At 46.0% G+C, this 26,542-nt stretch overlaps 1 protein-coding gene across 1 annotated transcript; it reads right to left on the minus strand.

Annotated features, from left to right (window-relative positions):
- Positions 1 to 10,165: 10,165 nt before the first annotated feature.
- On the minus strand, positions 10,166 to 26,166 carry GABRP (gamma-aminobutyric acid type A receptor pi subunit). The gene is made up of 9 exons (XM_026061321.1): positions 26,111 to 26,166; positions 24,618 to 24,727; positions 19,937 to 20,004; positions 17,611 to 17,828; positions 16,620 to 16,702; positions 14,037 to 14,174; positions 12,552 to 12,704; positions 11,767 to 11,948; positions 10,166 to 10,480 (listed from the first exon to the last, which is right to left on the minus strand). Exons 1-9 carry the CDS (start codon positions 26,164 to 26,166, stop codon positions 10,166 to 10,168), a joined length of 1,323 nt encoding a protein of 440 aa, XP_025917106.1.
- Between the last annotated feature and the right edge of the window lie 376 nt (positions 26,167 to 26,542).

Raw genomic sequence — 26,542 nt, forward strand, 5'->3', positions numbered from 1 at the left:
AGGGGCTGCTAGCACTGTTCTAGCCCCAAATGCTTGGGCTTGATTTATAGAGGCTTACTGATTCCATTTCACACTAGTGAATCTGCAAGTCCCTTTTCACAAGCTAATCTTGCCTTCCAAGGGACCAGATATTTCAAGGGGTCTTTTCCCATCTGCTTCACTTCTGTGCTATACTTCAAGAAAACCAAATTTCTGAAAGCTTTATAGTTTTAGTGGAAACACCTTAGCCTTCTATCCCATAACAAGAAGGTGACACTGAAAACATCTGGGGAGTCAGCACGAAGTAGTCAAGTGTTCTCTGAAGCCATTCTTTTAAGGGGTGAGAGGTGTCTCCAGTCTCCCTCCTCGGGAGGGAGGGAGGCATGAAGGGTCTCCCGCCTTTCGCCTTAATTTTAGACAGGGATGACAAACAGGGTTTTGCATAGACCCCAAGGTTTTCAGATGTCATGATTTACTGCAGCAGAGGCCATGTAAGCAAACATTGCCTCTTGCTAAAGAGGCTGCCTTGTTTCACTGCAGGAAGGTCCAGTTTAATGCAGGGTGAAACAATCTGTGTGTCAAACGCAGTTGTTGTCTGCATTGACAGTGACACACCAGTGCTAGCGGTACCGCGGTGCTTCAAAGACACCACAGCTCAGGGAAAACCAACCAACCCTCTTTCTAAAAACAGACCAAAGGGAAAAGGAGGAGCAAGGCACATCCACCAGCTACGAGCAGCAGGAGAGAAACGGGGCAATGGGCTGGTGGCGGACGTGCCAGTGGCTAGAGACATCCGTGTGCGCCTAGCGCTATTCTCAATGCCTCCCAGGTGCGACTCGCACCTTCAGCAGTAGGTTTGAAAACTGGCCTAGTCATCACTGACCTGCAATGAACAACTTCTGAGCATTTGGAGAGGGGCCAGAAGATTGGAGAGAAAAAAAAGATGATGGTGTTGGCTCTGACCAATGTTTTGAGGTACATCCATCCAACGACGGCTGAAAAATAACATTAGTTCTGGCCAGTGGCCACCGAAAGCAAGGCGTGCTTGCATGTATCTGTCCATCAGCTCCCCACCACAGAGACAGCGAGAGGAGACGAGAGGACGTTTAAGCCTCAAGGACGACCCTCGTGACTTTAGCAGTTGCCTATGCCAGCAAAATTCTTAAAAGGTCCAAAGCACAGTGTTTCCTGGGGAAGCCGAAGGGAGAGAGGCAACTCTGAAATTTGCAGACAGTGAATATAGTCATTCTTCTTGGCAGTGCTCATGTTGACAGATAGGACAGTTTGCCTTGTCCAGTTTATATAAGAGCAGCTGATATAAAATGACTTCATTGTTGGATATTTATGAGAAGTTTCATTTCAAATAATATAGTTTTAGCCTCTGGCGGTGCTGTGGTTTAGTCCTCTTATTACTGGGAACTAAATCTTTAGGATATTCTAACTATAACTGCAGGGCCTGTTTGATCTACCCAGCAAAGTTAATATTTTCCAAAGCAATGGAAACTTTATAATGGAAGGTCTCATTAGCAAAAACTACCTGTCCCTAGAAGCAGCCAGAAAATCAGCAGATCAGGCACAGAGAGGAAACTTTAAGGATTTTCCTGCAGTTTCACATAGTTTGTATCACACAGCAATACTGAAAAAAAGCACTGCTTTCTATTACAGGGACTGTACAGATAGATTGCAAAGGTCCTTCTCTAGGAAAACAACTAGCAACCAATTTCTGTTATAAAGCAAAATTCTCCCCGCTTGTCTCCACTGCATGTGGATCTTGCATAAAATAGTTGTCTCCTGAGGAAAACAGGATCCACCTCCAATGCCAGATCCTGCACCCAGGCCAGCGTTGCTCTGTGATCTGTGTAAGGAAAGGCCTAAGGAGGAGGCACTAATACCCCCACTGACACTTCCAAGGCTGTATTTTTTTAAACAACCGATTCTTCCAAAAAGTCTATTGCTTGGACAAGGTGATGGTGGTCAGCTCAAAATGCCCCAGCAGAGATGCTGCAGAAGACAGCAGGTATCTGCCGTGCCACCACTGCGGTCATGAGTTAGGTTAAACCTTCCCAAGATTGCTGGCAGTTTGGCTGGAATTGATCCCAAATTTAACACTTCTAACAAACATCTACGTTCATCTGCGACCAGAGAGCTGGAATGCGAGATGTGCTGTGCCACCGAGGCGGAGGGGCCACGCGGGTTGCCTGTGGCAGAGGAGGCTGTGCTGGCTTTGATGCGGGAGGGCTGGTGCATCTGGGAGTTAAGGAGCTGCGAGAAGCGCCGGGGCGGGCGAGTGCAGCACGCGTAGCCTGCGAAGGGCTGGGGGCAGCGCTCGCGGGCGGAGAGGCGCTGGGAGCTGGAGCGCAGGCGCTGTGCGAGACCTGCTGCGTTCAGGGCTCCGTGCATCGTCTGTGGACAAACAGGACTGCGTCCAAGAACCCCTCAGACAGGCACCCCTCGGCTCTCGGGCTCGTGCCTTTGGTCACAAGGACTAATCTCCCAACAAGATCATTCCTCTAAACACTTGGAGGTTAACAAAAAAAAAAAAAAATCAAGTCAGTGGTGGATCTGTATCGCAAATGCCAAAGGCCACGTTGTGCCTCCGCAAGGATGAGGCTTGTCTAGGGAAACTTGCTGCTGCTATCGAAAAGGAAAGCTGTCTCGTGCTGGCTTTGCTTTCCGCGGAGGAGATGGGATGAGGGTCTGAGCTCAGGCCTCCCACGTGCAACCACTCAAGGGGCATCTCTTGCTGGGGAGGTGCCAGCATGATGGTAACTTCCTTGAAATTACTCTAGAGGTGAGGAGGACTGATGTACAACCAGGTCGCACTTCTGGAGATCGCTCCTCGCCGAGTTGCTGTTGTGGACGCTGCGCAGTCAGTTGCTAGAAAGCGAGAGCCCTGGGGATTCGCCAGCTGCAGAACAGCAGCTCTGGGAGCCACGGACAAGGCACTAACCGGGGCCAAACAAAACGCCTCCCCTCCCCAGGCTCTAAGCGGCGGCCAGTAACGCCCACCCGCTTCGCAAGCCCAAGAAGGCAAGCGCAGATGGGACGGATTTGATCTCGGTCCTAGCAAGGCTCCCGCTCCCCGCTCGCCGGTCGGCTGGCAGCCCAGCGCTAGTCCTGCACCTTGCTGTCCTGGTTCAGGGCGCCGCAGGACGGCGGCAGTTCGTGCCACGACAGCTCTTAGCCTAGCTGTTTCTAAAGAAAAAGTCATGAAAAGCAGAAACATCATTATACGAAGGAAAAACGTGGATGAGTTAAGCAGCACGGGTAAAATCCTGCGTCCGTTTAAATCAATAGCCAAACTCCCATTAACTTAAATGCGCTGAGGATCTCACCCAGCACTTTTAGCTTAGCTGGTTTCCTGTTTAAGTTGGCAGGGCGATGGGCTTTGCCTCGGGCCAGCAGGGCGTCCTGCAGGCTGTTTTTTCGCGGAGGCTGATGAAACACTCTTAGGAGTCTCGGTCTGTTCCAGCTGCAGCGTGGCTGGAGGTGCCGAGCGCAGACACCTCGCACGCGCTGCAAGTCGCTCTGCTTTCGCATGAAACGCTGACCTACTTGCGCTAACGTCGACGGCTGAAAGCACAAGCTCCGTCCTGAAGAGCTGACCTGGTCGTACACTTGTCCTGATCAAATCACAGGAATCTAAATTTGCGCTGAAGAGGCCTAAAGTCCCAGTCGAAGAGCAGCCATTCGTGCTGCGGGGGCGCGTTGCTTTTATCATCTGGGCCGAGCGAAAGGGATGCTGCTGTTCTGTAAGAACACGGCAGCAGAGCGACGACCAACTCCTCTCCTACCTCGGCACGTGGCACAGGCAGACCTGCTCCTGTTGGAGCTTTTGAGCTGGAGCTGGTGGACTGTAGCAAAAGACAACTAAAAATAGCAGGACATCTCTGGAAAAATCTGAACTGACAGTCCAAAACCAAGATGTATTATCTTTTTTGGAGAGGAAAAAAAAAAAAGTATTTCTAAAGCAAGGCTCTGCAGGTGGACATATTCTTCAAACTGGACAAACTAAGGGCTGAACAAGCCTTAAAACCCTGGAGCGGTGGGAGGACTTGGGCCTGCAGCAATGGTCAGAACTGTCTGCACAGGCTGACTCGACCTTCGGGTTTTTCATTCCGTGTCATTCAAAGTTTGGGGAATCATCTCACGGGCCTCCGGCTCCAACAAAAGCATAACAGGTGCCAGATTATTAAAAATCAACGTGTTTTGTAATATAGTGGAACTAAGAAAAGCATCCAAATGAATATATGCCATTTCCAAATCCCTCCTCTGGTAGAGGTTTGGGTAAACAGAGAGACTCTAGAGAGCAACTGAAAATAAAAAGAACAGTCTGGAAAAAAACAAAAGCAGAGATGCCTTGTGGATTCCTGGACTTGCCAAGGGGCTCGCTGTCGGGTTGTGCCTCCGCGCAGCTCGGTGCTCAGCGGACGGAGCTGCCCAGCAGAGCCAGCTCCAGCTCTGTCCCCTGGAAGGCAGCATTCGGGCCCTCCCAGGCTGATGCTCCCCGACTCTGAAAATCTCTTCGGTTTCACAGTTGTGCCCATGTACGTGCATCTTTGCTGAGGGTCTGGGATCTCTGTAAAGTACATTGGCATTATACAAAAGCCTTCCTTAAAAAAATAATAATAATCCATTCATACCATCCTTCAACTAGATTTGCTTTGCCTGCGTCTCCTTTCCCTTCTTGGGTCACAATTCATAATTCTGCTGTTAATTTAGCTTACTAGCAGGGATGATCACCCAAATGTTAGGTTTGTGTGAATGCTCCCAAAATATGGATTTCTGATTTGCAATCATAAGTACCTGCCCAAATCCAACCGAGAAAATAAGACATGACACAGACTTTTGTGTCCTACCAAAAGAAGCTTGCATTTCAATACTGCATTTCAATTCAATACTGAATTCCCTTGGTGAATTGCTAGCAAAGACGACAATTAAAATGAGTCTCGAACCATAGGAACTTTCAGGAAAACCGCACAGATCTCAAAAGGGGAGGGAGAAAGAAATAAAATGCATCAAATTATTCATTACAGACTTAGCACTCACCTCAGATTAACAATAAGCCCATTGTCTCATCCCAAGTGTAGCAACAGATCATAATTTAGAACAGCTTTTATTCATCAATGAATAGAAAAGTTATTTCAGTGAGAAAGTCTGGAGAAAACCTGGGCCAAGTGCCACCACTAAAGAGTCTTTTCTTTGTAAAGACACGGCTTTCTAGCTGTCTGTATGCTGTGATAATAAACACAGTAAGCAAATAAGAGTGATTTCTGCTTCCAGCGCAATGAATACGTTTGAGATGGAATTAACCTTTTAAAAATGCAGAGTATTCCTTGCAGCAGACGGTAGCGTTTGCATATACAAATACCTTTTGGCAATGATGAGGTAAAGCACGTGCCCCGAAACAATAGGATTCCTGAGCCGAATCCTTTGTCCTCCTGAAAATAAAAGCTGTGACTCCTCCAAGTTCAGACCGGAGGCTGCTGTGGCAGCACAGCCCTCTACGGTGCAGCTGCTTCGTATTTTAAAATGCATAAATGAATCCCCCAAATGCTTTCTGCTACTGTGGCTAGACCACTTTTGGTACCTGTACTAGCTGGGATGAGTCCATGTTGCACACTATGAGGCTTTATATTCCTCTGTACTGCATGAGATGGAAGCATCACAAGCTCACAGCACTACCTTGAAAGCTACTCAATGTACCACTGTTACCACTTTACCACCATTAAAAAAAAAAAAGGAGAGGAGAGATGGAGACAGGAGAAGAGAGGAAAGACGGAACAGAGCAGGAATGAAAGGAAAAGGAAAGAGATTCTAGAAGTTAGGGCTCTAACAGAGATGCGGTGTAAGGAAACATTACAGCAGATGAGAACATTGCTGCAAAGCAGAAGAACTATCTCGAAAAAGAAAGTCATTCTCTTCCTCCATACGTTCCCATTCTGCCAAACAAACCAGCCCCGTGGGGATCGGTCAGGAGCAACACTGGGGTGACTTGGTCCCATGGTTTGTCCAGATCTGTGACGCAAAGCTCCCTCAGGTCCATGGGTCAGATGTGGTCGGTGGGATGGGAAGCAGCTCCCAGCTCGGGCCCCCTCGACCCTGAGGCTGGGGCTCTCCCCGCAAGCGGCTGCTACTCAAGACGCCTCCATGTCGTGGCAGGGCACGCACGAGGCCGGACCTTCAGCCCTTCCTCTGTGTGCAGGCCTTACCTGGGGCTTTGCTCTCACGTTATGCACCAGTCCTGGGCAGAAAAAGCTGGTTTTCAGCTGGCGCCCGTCAAAGGAATCAGGGCTTGTCTTCTCGCACAAGCAACAAGGAAGCTGCTCTGCTCTCCTAGACGGACACGAGGGCTCTCCAATGCAGCGGCACTTCTAGATCACATCGGAGAACCCCTGCGTGGGACAGGAGAGGCTCAGGACAGTGCATGGTGTCAGCGGGACCGCACTGAGGAGGACCCAGGGGCTCATGAACCTCTCACTGCTGCCTGCCAAGCCTCTTGGTGGGCCTGGAGCAACGCCAGGAACATCGCAGGACTGCTCCATGGCCATTAGGAAGCTCGGACCTGTGAAGCTCGGTTTCAGTGCCTCTGACCTGCCTGAGGTACCTGCAGCAGGACAAAGCCCAGGGCACTTTGTCTCCTGCTCTCCAAACCTGGTCCTTGCTGAGGAGCACTGAAACAGCCCCAGGACCCCACGTCGTGTGTCACGGCAGGACCGCACGGGGAGACGGGCACATGGGAGGCATGGTATTTAGGAAGCGGTGAAGGCCATCACTGAAATGGAAAATGGGATGGGGGAGGAAATGAAGCAGGATTCCACACTCTCCAGATTTTAAGGGGTTTTGAAGTTAAGTGTTTCCCTGGCCAACGCAACAGCTTTTTAATAATATTCCCCCCAATAAGGTATCTGAAAAACCCTGCCATTTTCTCTCCCTCCCATCCTCCTCGCAGTTACCAAAATCAGCCACAAACGGGAATAGACGGAGCTCAAACCTTTCACGACATCTTGTTTGCCAAGTGGGGTCAGCAAAGACCAGTTCAGTGGACAGGGGATTTCTTCAACCAAGTCAGGAACAACTTCAAAGCAGAAAAGTTATAACAAAAGCTGCACATAATAAAAGCAAGCCTTGACACTGGCAGCCCATACCCCATCCACTATAGTCTACAAAGGAGTTCCTTTTGTTAACATTAATATTTGACAGCTAGGGTAGAACACACAAGGGCATTTTACTTGGGTTTTAAAGAAAAAAACTGATGCAGAAAAAGGCAATCTTTTTTTTTTGTTTTTTTTAATAGAGGATCTCTCTGGGGGAGTTGTGTTCATATCACAAACATTCACTTTATTACATTTTATGGAACAGAGTTTAAATGCCAGTATATACAAGCCAACATTTCATTATTGAAATTTGTGTTTATTCACTTGCCACTGTCAGTCTGTTCCCCTTTGTCTGCTGGTGCTGCTCTTTATAAAAATCCATGATTTATGAATATGTGGCTTAGATCCTTCACAATATAGCGTGGCAAACTGGTTCGATAAAAGTTATTAAAGTAAAAAAAATCCATACAGTTTCACGTGCTCTGCCCACTTTCTAGAGCAAACCCCAGCCAGAGACTCCTATACTAAGCAAACGCCATGCGCATGACTGCATAATATAAAATACACGCTGAGAGGCCTTGCTCAGCCAAAACTCCCGCTGAACAGTGGCCACTGCTGCCAATTCCAGTTCTGCCTGCACAAGAGCTGCAGGATTATTCCCTCAGCAAAGTTATGAAAGTTGTGTAGACCAAAAGGGAGGGGAAAAAAGGGAAAAAAAAAATCTGCCATAAAAAATTCATTTGAAAATTAGGAAATGAAGACCTTTCCAGTAGCCTAAAGATACATGTACCAAATGGCGTTGGGTTCCCAAGCGTTCAGCGTTTGAAGGGCATACGCCACATACTTAACTCGTTTCTAGAACGAAGCAGTCAGTCCCGCTGATTGCGGACTAGGCAAAGCAGACCGGCAGTTCCCAGGACCCACTCAGAAAATGGATTTCTGCAGAAACGTGGCACCGCTTTGGCCTTAAATAAAAGCGGAGCGAGGGAGAGGCGAGAGGAGCCGCAGGCAAGGCCGGTATGTCCGAGCCGGCCAGTGGGATGCCGTCTCCGCCCTGCAGAAGGGGTTGCCAGCCCACGGCAGCGACGGGGACCCCGGCAGGGCAGCAGCCGAGCCACAGAACCCCATACTCTTTTTGCTCCAGGACCCTGCTCGCTCTCCGCACAGCGCAGACCTGTTCTGAGCACGAGACGATGCTGGCTGAATTGACAGGATGCAGTTCAGCTAAAGCTGAAATTCCCTTTCCTTAGGCACTGCTCAAAGATGGGGTTATTAGATCTAGGCAAAACCTTAACAATTTAGCACAAGTAAGATGAGCATTAAACGTAAACCTTTTTTCATACAACAACAAAAAACCTTCCAATCAAAACTTAAATCCAGAGTATTAAAAATATTTAGGTATCTTAAAAGCATACTCAATACTCAGCATGAACACAAAACCACTGTCACGATGGAGTCTTCTCAAGGTGTTCCTGAGATGGGAATAGAAAGCACTTTGAGCCAAGGCCTGCAAAGGTCTGATTTAAAGCAGTACCACGTCTGGTTTACAAACTGAACTACCTTGAAAATATGCCCTTTCCCAAGCAGAGCATGCCAGGCAAATCTTGCTCAAGAAGAAGGCATGGTCAATAGTTGGAGTGACCTTGTGGTATAATATTTTAAGGCACAGCTTTGAATTTAGGTACTGCGTAAAGACAACAAACCCTCTATTTCAAGCCAGATTAATCCCTTGCATCTCAGGTTTTTGCCTTTCCCTTTTTCACTGGAAGAATTAGAAACATATAATTCACAAAAGGGCTGGAATCTAAAATCACTCCTTTCCATACCCATGACATCCTTACCACTCAAAGGCTTCCGCACTTTACTGAGACACGTGTGCTGTGCCCCTAACTGTTTTTGGCATGCACTAACTATCACCCACCTGCGTGTTGAATGCAGCACGTGCACATGAAGAACCAGGTTTGCCAGAAGACTAGTACACGCAATACCAGGAGTGCAATTTTTTGAGCAGGAATCTGGGGCAGGTATTTAATAAATCAGCTACACCAGGCGGCTAGAGCGAAAGGCTGATTTGGATCATCATACCTTGGTCCTCACCCAGCAGTACTGCTGATGCTCTGCAGCTGCACAGCCATGGAAAGGAGGGGAGGACAAATTAGCCGCTCTTGCATATGGCTGGCAAGAAACAGGAGCTGCCCGGAGCAGCGAGAGTGGAAGGAGATGCTCTCCAGCGTGAAAGATGATCTGTTTGGCAGGAAAACACGGAAGGTGGCTGAATCTGCTTGACTGAGGCACAACAGTAGCCAGCACAACAGGACGAGTACAAGAGCAGGGTTACAAGACCGTTCTGCTGCCCTTATTTCCTGTTCCCAAATAGCTGAAAAAATACAGCTCTGCAAACAGCTATGAAGAGCCCTCTGTCTTTGTGTCAGAGCTGGATCCTTCAGCGAGCAAGGATTACCCCAGCGAGCCTGCCGCTTGCTCCAGGGAGGCACATGACTGCGCCGATCCCAGCACTGCCAGAATCTCTGCTCTGGCCCTGCACCACCCCGGGACAGGGAAGTGTCATCATGCAGGGGAGCTGTTCCTCTCTACACACCATGTCCTGCTGCCTCTGGGCTCAGCTACTTGAACAGAAGAGCTATCGAGACCGCACACTCCCTCTGTCACTGTTCTCTCTTGCAAACACAGAATAACACTGATAATCCTACATCCTTGTGGGGATCTAAACTAGAAGGTTGCAACCTGTTTCAGGTAACTGGGATAATTTTGCTAGCACTGGTGCTCTGTGGCCTGCCACATGCAGACCTATGCACCCATCTCCAGTGCGGATGAGAGGCTGGACGCTGGAACAGAAGGCAGGTACAAGCATGGGCACCCAGCACAGTGACTCAGCTGAGCAGGCAAGAGCCCAGGATCAATGTCGCTGCTGCTGAAACACCAGGGTTTTGCATCTCACATACCCACAACTCCTCTGCTCCACATCCCAGGAAACGCAACAGAGCATTTTGTTCATGTTGGATTCACTGAAGTTAGATACCTAGATGCCCACCTGTTCCATAGAAGTGGGAGAACCAGGTGACCCCCTTCTAAAAATATAGGTAATAAGCCCAGTAAAATACATTGACCAACATGAAGAACAAAGGGAAAAGCAATTTAGAGTAGTGGTCTACATTACTGGGGTTCTGAATAGTGAAATAACTGATAATCCTGTGCATTTTGTTTCTCAAGACAAATTTGATTTTCTCATGAGTTTTCATGGTCAGGTCACTGCAGTTGACATTATCACTGGAAATCTCAATGCTTGTAAAGCTGATTTTCCGTTTGTAGCTGGTGATGGAGCTGTTGAGGATGTTGGTGATGTTGACTTCTTCCATTTCTTTAGTAAGTTCATTTGCAGGCCCCTAGGAAACAATAGTATACAGTTAGTTTGGGGGTTGGTTTGTCCCATAGAGGAAAATGGCTTGATCCACAGAGAGACCATAAGGATAAGGATGCAAGCACACAGCTTCATCCCTGTCCATTGAAAACTTCAGTATTTAAACCTGATTTTCAACTGCTCCCTATTTCTAGAAGTGCCTGAAGTCCCAGACAGGCCTACATTTCCACTGTATTTATAGCAGGATCTCAACTTCTTTGAGCAAGTCTCGCTCTTGGTGTCACTGAGCAACCCGACATCCATCTCTTACAAGACATTCCACCTTTTCACTGGTTGGACAAACCTGCTCTTAGAGCTGTGCTCAGAGCATGTGTAGCAGATCCCCGCTGCAAAACATTAGCACAGGGGACCTTCTGCACAGTACTTAATGGCTTGGGAACTCACAGATGATATGGGAAACCTCTTTTCTCTCTGACAGGTTTTGGACCCTCTGTGACCACTGGGCTGTAGGCATGCTTGAATATTTACTTGCTCCCACTAAAGGAGAGTGGTTTCAACAATTCACCTCTATAACAAATCCCTGAGAACACCACACGAGCTGGCCATTGACAGTGTCTTCTGGGAAGGGAGAAATAAGGGTTCAGCCTTCTTCTGGCAGAGGGAATTACCTTCCAATTAAGTGTCCTAATCATAGATTTATTGCCTAAAAGAAAGAAGTGTGTTATACTGGCTCTCCCTTTGGCTGCAATTTGAGAGGAACAACTGCCCACACCTTGTTTTGGGAAAGACAGACAGACAGAAAGAACTGCCCAACTACTCGAAACGTCACATGGAGCAAAGGTTTCCTTCCGAGTAGCGCAGAGATTGGAGAGTCATTCCTGTGTTTCCCTGCATGTTCACTAATGGGAGTGGCCAAAGCTGCTCCCGCAGGACATGTGGCCTGTTGTCAATTCATGTTCTGAGGTGCTTCATGCTCTCATTCAGACAGAAGCTCAGCTCAGGGCTACAGACCCTATTCTAGTGGTCAGCTAAAGTCCCTTCCTCAGTGTGGTCTTGAAGCTGGCATGACTAACATCTAAGGCTGTTACTCCTTTGGCTGGTGTCAGAGACCTGGAGGTCTAGCATTATTCATGACCAAAAATACTATGTTTGTTAAACACAAAACTTTAGATTTACGGACAATTAGGAGAAGCAGCTGTTACTGTACCCATAACAGCAAGGCCATTTTGTTCACCTAATAGAGGACTAATTGTTGTTGATCCAAGCTGATTATGCTTATTAAGGTAGACCAGGCCTTACCTCTTGAGGTGCTTTAGCTGCACATTTTTGTGATGAGCTATAGTGAGCCACTGCATATTCCACAAGGGCACCGAAGATGAAGCTGAAGCAGATGCCGAGATAAACATCAATGGCCTTAATAAAACAGTTGGTTTTTGAAAGCGAACTTCGTGAGCCGATCATCAGAGTTGTCATGGAAAGCACCGTCGTTACTCCTTGAAAAAGCAGAAAAGGAGAGTCTTTCACTTGTGGACACTTTGGAAGAGGCTTGGCCTACCCTTTTGCACATGGTGCCACCCCCTCTATTGCTAGCCAGAAAGAGCCCAACACCTTCTACCAAATCCAAACCGTTCATCAACTGAACTGCTCTTGTAGCACTAGCTACCCCGTTGGCACAGATGGGAGTCTACTGAGAAGAGCAGCCCCAGAGATGCTGGACTGTAGGAAGCTGGGCCTTGGCACCGGCTTTCCCCTCCTTTGGCAGCTTGGCTCGAATAGGCATGGGGCTCCGTTATTTTTCTTGCCTTCAGTAAAGAAGCTCAACCCTACCCAAGCTTGTTATGGAGAATGGGCGCTCTGTCCTCTGCCAGGAATCTGCCAGGAGCCTTGACCATACACAGCTCTGCAGGTGGAGAGATGTGCCAACCACAGCATCTCCTTCACTCTTTGTACTTCTAATCCAGCTCTTTACATCAAGTAAAAGCAGAACATGAGCAGGCCATTTTATATATCACTATAGAGCAGAGAGCTAAAAAAACCCTACCATCAGAGGCTCCCCTGCCTTCTTAAATCTTCTCCCTTCGTAGGCAATAACTCACCAATGCAGGTTCTTGCAGGGACTGAATCCAGCGTGATCCAAAAAGAAACCCAGGACAACATGACGAGCAGAGTGGAGGGAACATAGGTCTCCAAAATGAAGTAGAGGACATTCCTCCTCAGCTCAAACTGCAGTATCAGTCGTGGGTAACTGCCTGTTCATGAAAGGAAGAAACACAGTGAGTATGGAATTCCCAACCACCCTCTAACTGAAATTCAGACACCCTAAAACCAAACCTTCCAGCTGATAAATATCAGCAAAGCTTCACTGAAATCATGGGAGATACATTACATACACAAGCTTGACTTCTTGCTTGAGTGGTCTTACTTATCTAACATATCCTAGATGAGAGACCAACTATGCACAGCATTGGTAGGCAAGGAGATTCAATTAGGCAGAAGATACCTATAGCAATCTGCGGCTTTCAAGAGGCTCCTGAACTTACTCCACAGTGGAAATATATTATTCCGGGGTCTTAGCTCACAGTGCAGAAGGGCTGATGCCTTCATCTGTTCTCAGATACTCAGCACAGCATATTTTTCCTGAGAAGCACTTTGAAGGGGCATTGCCAAGTTCAGTCTTATCTGATGGCCAAGAGATAAAGAAAAGATTTTCTCGTGATTTCAGCAGGCTCTGGCTCACATCCCAAAGCATCCTGCTATCTTACCATCACAGGGATTCAGACCCAATGCATTCATTAGTAATTTGTGATCTTTCATAAGTGGGTCTCTGTGCTTAAAAACATTAAGTCAGATTAATCTATTTGTTAAATCAGTTTGTCATAATACTGACATTTGAGTTCTGGGGCTGGATTGCAAGCATTTTCAGAAGACACTTGTGGTGTTTAAACAATAGTTCCCTTTGAAATGTAAAAACAAAACCCATGTTGTTCTTGTGCTGTGTATACTACAATAAACAACCAAGTGTTGTTTATTTTTAAAACCTGGTCATTCTAAGGAAGTTTTGTCCCCCTTATATAGTATCCGTGATAGGACAGAAGAATTTTTACACTGATGATGAAAAAGACATTGAATTCTGATGTACAAAGGGATCTTATTCCATCAGAATGTAGTAGAGTTGTCATTTAGAAACAAAAGTATATTTAAAAAGTTTTTTTGCTCCCAGTTATTGTAAACGTGTCTGGGTTGGCTCCCTGCAGTGTTTATAGCCTGCAGACCTGGGAGGAAGGGAGAGGATTTATTCAGGTATCTGTGGAGAAGGAAAGAAGTGGAGAATTAAAAAAAAAATTTTTTTGAAAAGATATCAAGTGAATGTAGCGTGTTAAAAATGCATCTCTCCCTGAATTTCCATCTTCCATAATATTTTGATTACAACTGATTGGGTTTCACCACCTTGCTATCTCTTTTCCTAAGATTAAGATTTGCTAAAGACTTCAGGGGTTCTTGAGTCAAAGGAGCAGCCCCGGGGAAGGGAAGCGGGGAGGCTTCAGAGCGCTTTGGCTCGCGATTCTCTGTCACTGCTTCACCTGTTTCCTGCTGCGACTTGGAGACGAGGGTGTAGTAACGCTCCACCGTGTACTGAGAGAGGCGCAACTTTTCTATGCCATGGACGGAGTCATTTCCTCTCAGCCACGTGAACATCACATCATTTTCATCGTATCCCCCTAGGGAGACAAAGAACCGTATTACTGTGGTGGCCCAGCAGATGCCCAGCTGCTGCCCTGCCCTCCCTTCTGGGTGGACGCAGGAGTACGATATAGTCATCGTAGGCTCGACAAGGCCCCTTCTACTGGTTCGGGCCATTGGAGGAAGGTGGCTATTCTTTCGTGTCTGTATTTTTAGTCTGATGGTTCACATTTGAATAGAAACACGCAGCACTGTGAACAGTGCACAACATGCAACGCTGCGGAGAATCTGTTCCAGTTGTTTACATTGGTCATTTCAATTTAAAAATATTTTAACACCTTCAAAGATATTCTTGTCATCCCCAGTTTGATTACATGCAGTAGGACAAGAAAACTACTGAAATGAGCAATCCTAGAGTGTAGTTTCTTCAGCCATGAGAGGGAAAGCAGGAAGAACAGTGGTTAAAAAGAAGAATCCGGATCCCCGTTAGTCCCTTACCACAGAGAAGCAGCACATTTCACTGGACCAGTTATGCAAATGTTCTAAAATATCAGAAAAGAGGTTTTTGTGTTCAGCTGGGCAAGAGCTTGGCACTGAGACTGCTCTGCAGGTACGAACCAGGCTATTCTGCATGTACATGGATCGCCCAGAATGCTTGCTCCTAAAAGCGGCTTTCTCCACAAATCGTTCCTCCTCTTCCTGAAGGCTTTAGTTACTGAGGACAAATAATATGCCTCCCATGTGTAGATAACATTGAACTGCTGCCCCAAACCACTGAGACAGATGAGATCAAGAGTTCCAGCAGTATCAGTAAGTCCCATTTCTGGTGGCTGAGTAATTGCCTCCAGGAATGCAAATGATGACATAGCATGACCTCAGGTTAGACTGAGGGATACCCTAAAGCTTGTATTATTTCACCAGTGAGCCATTCACATCCAAAGTTTCACTTAATTTATGAAACCAGCCCATCAATCTCACTGATTTGATTCTTTTATTAAGAGCCTTTCTTTGAGAAAATGAGTAGGGATGCTCTTACACAGATAATAACCTATTCATCCTGGTAGAAGGCACTGGACACAGTTGCTCTATTTTGATCTAATTGTGTTTTCTTATTAGACACAAATTACCAGAGCTTGAGTTTGATGAACTCCTAAATTAGATGTCCAGGGTCTGAATCCCTGCGTAGAATCTGAAGCAAGTGACTTTTCAAAGTTTCTATACAGTTTTATAAATTGTGGTTACTCAGGAAATGTTTATAATAAATGATAGATTGTTGTTAATTCATCTGGCATATATTTAAATAGCATTATTTCTGTGCACTTATCCTAATGAAACCTCCAGTGAGCAATGTGCATGTAATTTCATTGGAATTATGCAGCAACTGAGCATGATGTAGGCTCCAATCACTTTAAAACACGCCAACACAAGCTATACTTTAGCAGAAGAGACCAATCATTATTATTTCAGGAGCTATTCCTTGTAGTAAAGTTAATCAAAGTGAGCTAATACGATTTTAATGCGCAAATAGTATGTGCTTCCATAGGTGCTGCATGCTGCAACCTCAGAAGTTCAAATCTGGTCATTTCAAAATTGAATTTTAGATGTTTCCTTTTGTGATGTGAAATGGGAGATGGTTGCTTCCTCGTTTTGGAGCTTCACAGATAAGCTCACAAGACCAGCAGCGGTGTTCTTGCTGAGTTCCTGTGTAGAATCCCTTTGGTTTCCTACCTTTTCCTGGAGTCTTTGCATTTACCTGTTATCACTTCTTAGTGAGTTTTGCCATGGTTGAACTTTTAGTTGAACTGAGAGCAGGACTCACTTTTCCTTTTCTTGAGATTTCCAAGGCTAAGGCTCCTCATGAATTTCTGTTGAGTGTCCCATCACCTGCATTACTGTAACAGAGGGCCCTCACAGAAAAGCTTATACCACAAAACTAGGTTTGGCCTTAGTTCATCGGTTTCACAGGCATATTCCATTCCTCTTCTAGTAAGAATAACCCTTCACACTGTCTTGTTCATGCTTGTAAAGCCGGTGGCTGGGTACTGTAGGTGCAACAGGTGTTATATATGTAAAAATGTGAAAAGTTGTTCCCTGCTGCACTCCACTCCATGCACTGATGCCACAGGCTGGTTTTGATGAAGTGGTATGGGCAAAAGGGAGTGAACTTGGAAAACAACAGCTATTATTTAATCCTTTATGTGCAAGACCAAACTATCTACCCACTCCTCAATAAAGATATGATTTATTACCACTCTGCTTCTATATAAATTGCACAGTGACAGGAATCCTCTAAGCCATGGATTAGAACATAAGCGTTTGAAGCATGATGAGGGAAAGTTGTTTTCTTTTGGAAATTAGTATTTGCAGGAACAAAAGCCTATTTCGGAGGCCCCTGTGGTCAATCCAAATATTCCAGACACACGTTTACATAAGAATAAACAAATTTCAAGCAAAGTCAGGTTTCTCTAGAATATTATACTTACAGCTTTCTAGCTGCAGTCTGCACGTTTGTGTGTCCATGGGATATTTTGACAGGTCCATGTTACAAGCAACGGTGGTAGTAATCCTGTACGAGGAGAAAGAACTCCAAAGGTTGCAATAAAACCATGTAATGGAGTATCTCTATTTTTCATAGCAAACTAAACCACGAGGATTCTGCTCTGTCATTCAGATCATTTTGACTTATGAAATAAATGGACTGATAGGAGAGCCTCCTCTTTAGGAGAATACACTCTCTGCAGCCACACTGATGACGATGTAACCTGAGGACGAATTGCTGGGAATGTGCTGGGAGATTTAAGGTAGATTCACGTGTTTTCAACTGCTAGAGTTTACACCTCTTAAGAAATTACCACTTGTCCACTGGGACAGAGCAACTGTCCGCACACATACTGTGGCCTGCTCCAACTTGGAGGGTAAATGAGGTAGCTTATAGCAACCTTACTTTGCACTTGAGGTAACTAGGACATGCACAGTTACTCTGAGCGGAGAAGAGGTAATGTCCCCAGACTTGCTAACACAATCACAGCGCACATTTTGGCAGCAACATTTACAAAATAGGCCTTTTGCTAAAGAGCAGAAATCATGGCACTGTGGCACTGGATAAGCAAATAGTTTCCCACCATCTGTTAAGCTGTTACCGTTACGACATCCTCTCTCCCTTCTTCCCCTAATCCACCTGACTACCTGTCTTGTCCCCTGCAGCACCGAACTTGGGAGCTTTCTGAGCAGGCACTGTCCTATGTACGTAGCTTGTCCGGCACGTACCATCATGGGGAATCCTGGCCCTTGACTGGAGTTTCTAAGCACCCAGGACTGTGGGTAACAGATCAGAAGAGGACTGTCAAAGCTGCCTGGCTGACCCCAAACTCATTACCCCTGACACTTTATATCTGCTCTAGTCCAGCATCGTTCTGGAAACCATCAACGGTTTTCTGAACCAGCAGCAGCAGCAGCATCCAGAGGTAGAGTTACCTTAAGGCGTACAGGATGGTGCCGTTAGAGAACAGTCTGATGAGGCGGTTCCCCACTGTCACATCATGCAGAAAGGACCTTTTGGACTCCACAATGTACGTGTCGGGCACCCAGAGCAATTCCACCAGGCGAGCATCCAGTGTGAAGCTCTTGTTGCCGTGAAAGACCAACCGGGGGTCCGTCCAGCGCTGCCGCAGATAGATGGTGGCTGTGTAATCCTGGGGGAGAGAGGAAAACCTTTGAAGACACATATCCAGAAGATCCACGTAGAATTAGCCTCGAATATACCATGTGCCACAAGAGGCAAAACATATTTAACACATTGGATTTAAATAACACATCAGAAAGACTTCAAATGCATGCAGTAAAGCCAATAGATTTTCACTACTGCCTTATTTACTATATTAAATGATGTTTCCCACTTATTTATACTCTAAGATATTCTGTTTGAGGACTACAAAGTATACTCATAACACTTAGATTTAAAGCTGACATGAGAAAGTATTGTAATTAGTATTTTTCCTGTTCATTTTACAGGTAAGAAAACAGATTGGGAGTGCACACTCAAGACCAGTCAGCAAGTCACTGACATTAAAAAGCAGTCATCTTCTAGATTGGGAAAATTATACATGTACCATATACATGATCGTGAAAGAGACACCTGCGCTTTGGAGAAAAAAAGATAAGTAAATGCAACCTGTTTACTATTTCACCAAGGAAGTAAAAAAACAAAACAAAAAATACCCCCCCCCAAAAAACCTCAAACCCCAAAGATTTGCAGCATTTTCTATAATAGGAGTTTTTAATATAAGGATGCTAAGATTAACTTAGCTTGAATTTAGCCTGCCAAAATCTACCTGCAGTGACTGAAGTATTTCCATATTGCCCCTTCACAAAAGAATAAGCAATGCTCAGCTCTAAAGATAAATCTTTAGAATCTAGCGTACCTTCTGGACAGACGCAGGATGCTGCTGTACTACTTGGCTTTCTTCCTTACAGAAGAAGTAAATGCAGCATTAATGCCTTTTAGTTTCAAAACATCTCTATCAGGTCCAGACTAACACTGGCAATTGCAGAACAACGTTAAGCTGCTAATGTTTTACCCCAGATATGGCTGCCTGTACGTGGTGGATGAGGCAGCTCTATTTCATACAATACGACTTGTAAAATGCTTTAACAGAAAAGTTGCTAAGCAAATATCAGATAATAGCATCATGGTTTCTTAACTTTTAAGATTTTACTCTCAAACTGTGACAGAGGGAAAAAAAAGTGACTGAAATGATGCACTGCTACAGCTTTCAGTACAGCGAATAATAATAGTGGAAAAAGTGAAAAAAACTGGTTGATTTCAAACATTTTGGGGGGGTATACAGTAAGCCTCTGCAATGTTCTCTGCGATACTGGAGGCATTTAGGTGGATCGTGCCAGAACATGGAGCTATTTGAGAAGGCCCTGCAGCGAGAGCTGTGTGAATAAGCGATTGCTGGTTCAGGGGTCAATCTGCCCCTTCCCCAGAACAAAGAGCTTTATCATTGTTCCCATATTTTATTTGGTGGACTTGTTTAATTTGTCTGTGGGGTTAAAAAAAAGTTCTTCTTGAAAACACTGAAACAAAGTGTTAAAATAGTTCCTATTACTCCACCCTTTCTTTGACTGAAACTACTTGCTGAATTTGACCCAAGTTGCCCAGAGTTTTGGTCAACCTGAAACAGGAATTTTCAGCAATGAAGTGCTTGAAATCCAGCTGGTATCAGAAATGGAGGGAACCAGACTCAGAGGTGGGAAAGTGTTCTCTCTCTAGTTAAAAATTATTATTTTTTTTTCCTCCTTGAGATGACTCCCAAGTGTCCTTCTCAGTGCAAAAACCCATTTCTCCTCTCTGAGGCTCTGCCTGAGAAGAAACATAGGCAGTGTCTTCAGTCAATCAGGGCCAGCAGTTACTCCATGGGGAAAAAAGGGAAGGAAGAGGGAACACCACCACGAAGGACTGCATCCAAGGTCACCCAGTGAAGAATGACTTGGAGCTCTTCCATTTCAAAAGGGCCTGATTTGCAGGAGATGCTGAGGTTTTTTTGACCAGTAGGACCTTTGGAGTCATCTCTACTTACAAGCCCATGTTACCACGGCACCTGAGTAATCTGCAGCTACAAATAAGTCTCCTCCTCCTAGGAGTGATCAGCAGCCACAGGAAAGCAAAGTGGCTTGGCTGTGACCCCACAGGAAGGCTGAGCTGGTACTTTCTGTGCTTGACACACAAGAACATATGACAAGTCTCTCATGCAGATCCTCTTCTCTTCTCTTATGAAATGAAAATGAAGCCACTTACCATGTCACTCTCAGATATACTAGAAATACTTGCGATGTCCAGACTCATTGCAATTTGAACAGGTTCTCCTGAGGAGGAAAAGAAAAGCTTAAGCAGAGAGAAGAAAAGAGAAAAAGGAGCACTATAACCACTGAGGATCCTGCACAGTATGGTCACAGCTCCCAGCCTCCCCCTGCTCAATTATGCCATCTCTAAAACTTCAGCAGCCCAAAGGGCTAGACTACGTGTCAGGGAGCTAGACTCACAGACACTTCATAACACAAAATAAGGTTTTCACTTGCTCTGCTGTTGGGGGGCTAGACTTCTTTATTTGGTGGTGGTAGCAGAGAGCAAATATTCATCACCACTAGCTATGAGGATCAGCAGTGCAGACAAGCAGCATTTCAGTGGCATTTGCCCAGAGGAGACAAGGGCCAGTTTATCCCTTGTTACCCAGTTTACAACGTCCATACAATGGCAAGAACGTTAAGTTTGTGCAAAGTATTTCTCATACATAGCACTCAGAGCACTCTCCACCAGTAGGTACCAGTCAGCATCCTGTTTCTCAGGGAGAAAAACTAAGAGGCAGAGAAATCTGGTGATTCCTGAGACCATGCATGGGGATAGAGGCAGAAACAGACCCAGGGTCCCGCCTGGTGGCCTCTGTAGTTACCTACAGCCCTCATCCTTGTTCCTGCCCTGGCTTCTCTCTTTGGTAGGCTGAAATAGTAGCTGCTAAGGGGCCACAGAAAGGCTCTCCTGCACCTTTCAGCCTGCCAGTTAATCTGAGAGAGTGGGATTTGGTACCTGGAGTCCTTGGGAGAACACCTGCAGAATCCCCCATGGCCCACAGCTTTACAGGAGTGTCAAGTGTGTCCCCCCTTGAGAGTCCTGTCAGTGATACTGCTTCTCCAGGGAGCAACATTTCTCACCAAGAAATGAACATTTCAGCCATTCAAAAAGCCATGCGTTAGGAACCTTCCCTGCTGTTGCTGGACAGATGGCCTGAATGCTTCCCAGGGCACTAACCTCTCCCACAGCCCAACCTGAGGGCTTGCTCAATGGAAGAGGAAGAAAACTCAGGCTAGTGAGCACACTGCTCCAGTGAGCTGTGGTTTGGCAGCAGATGTTATGTTGTGCAGGTGCTTGTTCCTGCAGGCGATCACCTCCGCTCCTCTCCCTTCCCCATGGCGGGTCCTGGTCAGCATTTCCAATATGAATCGGGGACTCTGGTACTCTCAGGGGATAGAAGGAGAGACACCAAATTTCTGCCCTTTGCCCAGGCACATCGGAAGCCTCATCTCACGGTCTCACTGGCTACATGCGGGTCTGGGCTCCAAGACAGCCCACCTCTGCATCACTGCGCCTTGGCCCTACGCGTGGAAACATGGGTGCTGACTGCCATCAAGCTTGGAGGTACCATCTGCAGCCGCCGCTTTAGTGGCAGCAGGAGTAGTCCCAAGGATGGGTGTGGGAAGAGGACTATCATTTCTGTAGACCTCATGGTAAATCACATGTGATTATACAGTGAAAGGGAAGATTGCAACACTACAGCCTGCAGAGCAGCTCTGCTGAAAAGGCCCTGGGAGTCAGGGCAGGCAGCAAGCTGAAGACGAGCCAGCAGCATGCCCTGGCAGCTAAGGAGGCCAGCAGCATGGGCTGGTTGAAGAGGACCACAGCCAGGAGACTGGGGGAAGCAATCATGCCCCTCTGCTCAGCGCTTGTTAGACCATTTCGAGCTCCTCTGTCCAGTTTTGAGACATCCGATACAGGAAAGATATAGATAAACATAAAAAAGACATAAAAAAAAAAAGAGCAAAATCAGGAGAGGGCCACCAGGATGGATGGAGCTGGAGCACTTGCCCTGAGGAGAGGCTGAGGGAGCCAGGCTTGATCAGCCTCGAGCAGAGACGGCCCTGGGGGGGGGGGAACCCAACAGAAGCCTGCCTCTGCCACGGGTGAGGTCATCAAGATGACAGAGCCAGGCGGTGCATGGCAGAAGAATGAGACAACAGGGATAAGTTGAAATGAGATATTCCAAGTCGATATAAGGAAAAGAAAAGCCTTTTTCCTCAGGGGAACAATCCAGCAGTGGAGCAGGTTGCCCAGAGAGGCTGTGCAGTCTCCATTTTTGGAGTTTTCCAAGACTTGACTGGAGAAAGCCCTGAGCAGCCTGGTCTGACCTCACATCTGACCCTGCTTTGAGCAGGAGAGACCTCCTCAGGTCCCTTCCAACCTCTGTTACCCTCAGCTGAATATGATCTGTCCTTGGTACAAGTTTCCGTGCTTCTAGGCCATGGCAGTCAATACACAACTTGTGACACTGCTCCCCAGTGTAACTGAAGAGTCTTAGATGACCTTCTCCAATTAAATCAATAGGCCTCTAAGTCAAAAAGACAGATGTGCAGTCAAGATTATCAGTAGTGAAAACAGCTTGCAAAACAGAAGCGCAACAGCCTTTGCTTTTTTTTTTTTTTTAAACATCCTAAATCTTAGTGGTCTGTTTTTTTCTAACATTAACTCTTAAAATTTACCACAAGAGGGCAGCTCCTCCCCAGGAAATGTCACCGCTGGTAGCTAGAGAAAGCTCACCACGTCCAGCAAGATAGTAATAAGTATCTTTGAAAGATATGGGTAATTATTATAAGAGCAGAAAGACCGAAACAGGCCCATCTCCAGATGGCTTCAGTATGAATTTGGGGCCCAGAGAATGGAGTCTGTCCCTGGACTGTGGGGACTGTTGCTCCGATGCACACAAATCCTTCACTGTTAGTAGAACTAGCCAGGCCTTGGTGCCTTCCAAGACTCGGCCCTCTCTGCCTAAGTGATCAGCATAGTAATGCCTCTCCTCATGAGACTTGCTGAAACTCCTTCTCAAGGTCTTTAAATAGCATTTAGGAAAGTTCAGACGAACCTGCCTGCTAAAGCTTCTTCTAGACTACTTTTTTTTTTTTTTTTTGGTACTGTTCAAAAATCCAAAATATATTCATTTGCAAAAGTAAAGTAATTCTCATTTAGGTCCTTCCATCTTGTTTTCAAGGTCCTCCCACATATTTAGACACTTGAAACCCACTAAAATCAGTGACCGATGGGTAGATCTTTGAGGACTTAGGCTTCTGGAGGAGGTCAAACCCAAGTCCTGATTGTATTTTTTATTTATTTATTTTTATTTTTTACATTTATGGCTATGCTAGGTGTAGGCTGGTGTAGATGCATTTAAATCTCTATTGTGTAATTCAGAAGCATCTGTTAATTTATCTGACAGGTTTCAGTGAAGCCTTTATATTCCTGCATGAGATCAGACATCCTGGGCATAACAATCTGTTAAATTCCTTATTGTCCCACAGTGGGGAAAAAAAGAGGAAGAAGCTAACAACTCGCAGAAGTACAAGGCCAGTCTGCAGGAGCTAAAGTAGGAAACATGCAAGTCCCAGCTAGAGCTGATGAAGAATTTTTCTACCAAGCATTGTTTCAGCTATGAGTTCTGGCAGAAAAGCAAAATTTATCAAAATTTTCATAATATCACTTTTACTAAAACTTTCATCAATATTTTTCAGGTGCTGAATGTAATTCTGAGAAACCCATTCCTCTGAGCACTTACAGCACTCACGTGGGAAGTAGGAGACTCCTGACAGTAGACTTAGGTGAGTTCCTAAATAACTGACTATCCATCAGGTTGCTCTCTCCCTGAAGTGTCACAGAGGATTAAAGCAGGTTTAATTTGTGTCCCAGTGCTGAATGAAAGCATGTGCCAAAAGTCAATATTTTCCATAAAAATAATTTTCGGTTTTGAACTTGCCCTGCTTGTAACACTATATTTTAAGGGCAGCTTCATGACTAAATTTGCTGATTGTCCACAAAATTTATCTGCAAGAATGCCTGGGGTAGCTGAGCTGATATCCTGGGGCAGAGGCAGAGCCTTAGGTTTAGAGCACCTTCCAGAGCTTCTCCATCTGGGCCTGAATGGCCCAGGCCACCTTCATGCATCCCATGCTTGACATCGAGCAATCGACTATTCACGATTCCCCTGCGATATGACCATTTTTGGTCTTCCTTAGAAGGTCACTGTTGTTGTCTGCCACACGGCAGGTAGGATTTCCAGACAGCCTTGGTCCTCAGACCAACGTGGACTCATAAGCCGGGTCTTGGGAGAGCTCTGGACGCAGCCAGTTACTCTGAGAGTTCACCCTCTGCACCTCACCAAGTGTGTTGAGCAAAACCTAAAAACAGACTGTCTAAAAACTAAGCTGCAGCCCCCTGTAGTGGAAATAAGATCCCTGACACTGGGATCAAACTGTTCAACCAGACAAGGAGAATGGCCACAATCTACTAAATAGAGATACATTAACAAAAATAAACAAGACCACCACGAGGGTCAGACTCTAAACAGAAGCGCACACAGGTAGGGCTAGTTTAGGTCCAGCTGTTCTGCCAGATCTTTCATGGACACGTTGAACTTTCGTAAACTCCCTGTTCTTAGCTTCACAGATGGACATGTTCTAATGTCCCACATGCATGTGCACAACTGTGCAAGAAAACACGGGATGCACAGAAATGAGGGCAGGCTTTGGCTACTAGCTGATTAGAAGGGACATAACCTTTTAAACTGGGACATGTTAAAGAAAACTTAAAACATACTCTCCCTTCCGCACAAGCCTCCCAGGCCTTTCGTCACACAGTCAAACGCATATAGCTGACATACCGCCGAAGTAGGGCCGGAGGTATTTGTTGTATCCCATGGTGAGGTTCTCGAAGCCAGGGAGGGATGTCATGTCGCTGCTGCGCATGTTGGGCAGGTGAGCCAGGGAGGCCCTCCTAGGAGCACAAACACGAGCTGTCACACGTGGCTGGGCATGCTGGGCACAGCTGGTGGGCAGCTGCAGCCGTGCTTCGAGCACATGCCCGGACAAGCAAGCAAACTGCATCAAATGCTTATTAAAAATAAGTAAATCATTGAAATTGCTAGCACTCACTCCTATTGCTTAACTTGGCTGAATAATTGGCGCCATGAAGAGGTGGGAAAACAGCAAAGGACCTCAAACTTCACCCATGGGTTTGCAACATGACTTAAGGACATTCTTAAAATGTCCCAGACAAATCAGTCAAGGTCTACAAGTCTCAATAACCTGCAGTCTCCTCCTTCTGACTCCCCTCATACAATCTGCATAAGGAAAATGCATTTCTTTTTCCATCAAGCTTATGATAGCCTGAGGTAGATCTTACTAAGAGCTCCTCCTCCCAGACACTAATCCCCTAAACAAGCTTTCTTCCTCATTTGTTAGTGTCAGACAGCATCCCCACAGCCAATGTCGGGGTAAGACCTCTGTGGACCCTGGATGGGAAAGGCAGAGCCACTAGCGCTTCACAGACAGCCACAAAGCTTTGTGACCTGGCCTGTACTTACCTGCAGTCCGTTCAGAGGATTTGATGTCAGTCTACTATTACATTGTCAAAATTAGTATTTTATGGCTAGGCAATAAAGCTAATATCTGTTATTGCAAGGCTCTCGAATCTATACCATCCCATAAATAGACAGCTATCTAGCTTTGGGGACTGTAAGTTTTAAGTTTTACAGTGCTATTTCCTATGTGGTCATGTAGTCACTTGATGAAAATGTAAATGAGTGGATCGTTAGAGTCTGTTATTGCTTTGCGAAGGGATGAAGGAGGCGGAAGGCAGTGCCTTTGCCTCTCCCAGAGTCTCAGGACAGCTGGAGGGTGTAGTAAGAAACTCAGCAATTCAGTTACTCAAAGCTCTGGTGAAGTTTTTGCTCCTATTCTCTTTAAAGCTGGGTTAATAGCCCCTGGAGCTTCACTGCAGGTTTCCCACCAGAAAGAACCTACCAGCAAAACGAGCCCATCAGAGCTCAGCAGAAACATAAACCGCTTAGGAGTCATCAGGACTCCATCACAGACAAAGCACAGGGATGCTGAGAGTTGCGAGGGTTTGGATTTTCCAGTGAAAACTGCGGGCTCGCCAGGTCCCGAACAGAGGTAAGGGGTTGCACCGCCAACGCGCACATCGTGCTCTGGGGAGCCAGGCAGGTTGCTCTTGTCCTTGTCTCATCCCTTACTGCACCCAGCTTGCTTTGGAAGGGCTGCAAAGCTGGAAGCGTAATTTCCTTTTGGCCTCTGTACTTTGTACAAAACATAGCTCAGATGTTCACCCACAGAACAAAACAAACTCTCCGCTTACCTTTCAGTTGGAAGGAAAAGGCACAGACTGAAGAAGCAAAAAGATCTGCAGAACATCTCTGGAGATTATTTCACTGCTCTTCTGTAAAGCAGAAAAGAAAAGAAAAATTATGTGGTTTAAGAAAAAATATTTTTAGGGAAGGTGACAGGGAGAAGAAATTGTGCAGAATCAGAACCACATGCTCTGTGATGTTTAACACTCCCAACACATAGCAACTGCTGCCCTTTCTTTCTAGCTTATGTCATTTTTCAGCACGGTGGTACCTTAACACTTTCCAAACAAAAGACTAGTGACAATTTGGTTCCTAAGGTCCTTCAAGGCATCAGCAGATTTTAGCTACTACTTTGTTCTGGGTGGGGCTTCTCCTCTTTCAGCATGGGACTGTGGTTACCTGATGTTGAGAATGACACCATGGGGAAAGGATTTATTAAG

Source organism: Apteryx rowi, unplaced genomic scaffold, assembly GCF_003343035.1.
Source record: "Apteryx rowi isolate R43461 unplaced genomic scaffold, aptRow1 scaffold_18, whole genome shotgun sequence".
Taxonomy (NCBI): domain Eukaryota; kingdom Metazoa; phylum Chordata; class Aves; order Apterygiformes; family Apterygidae; genus Apteryx; species Apteryx rowi.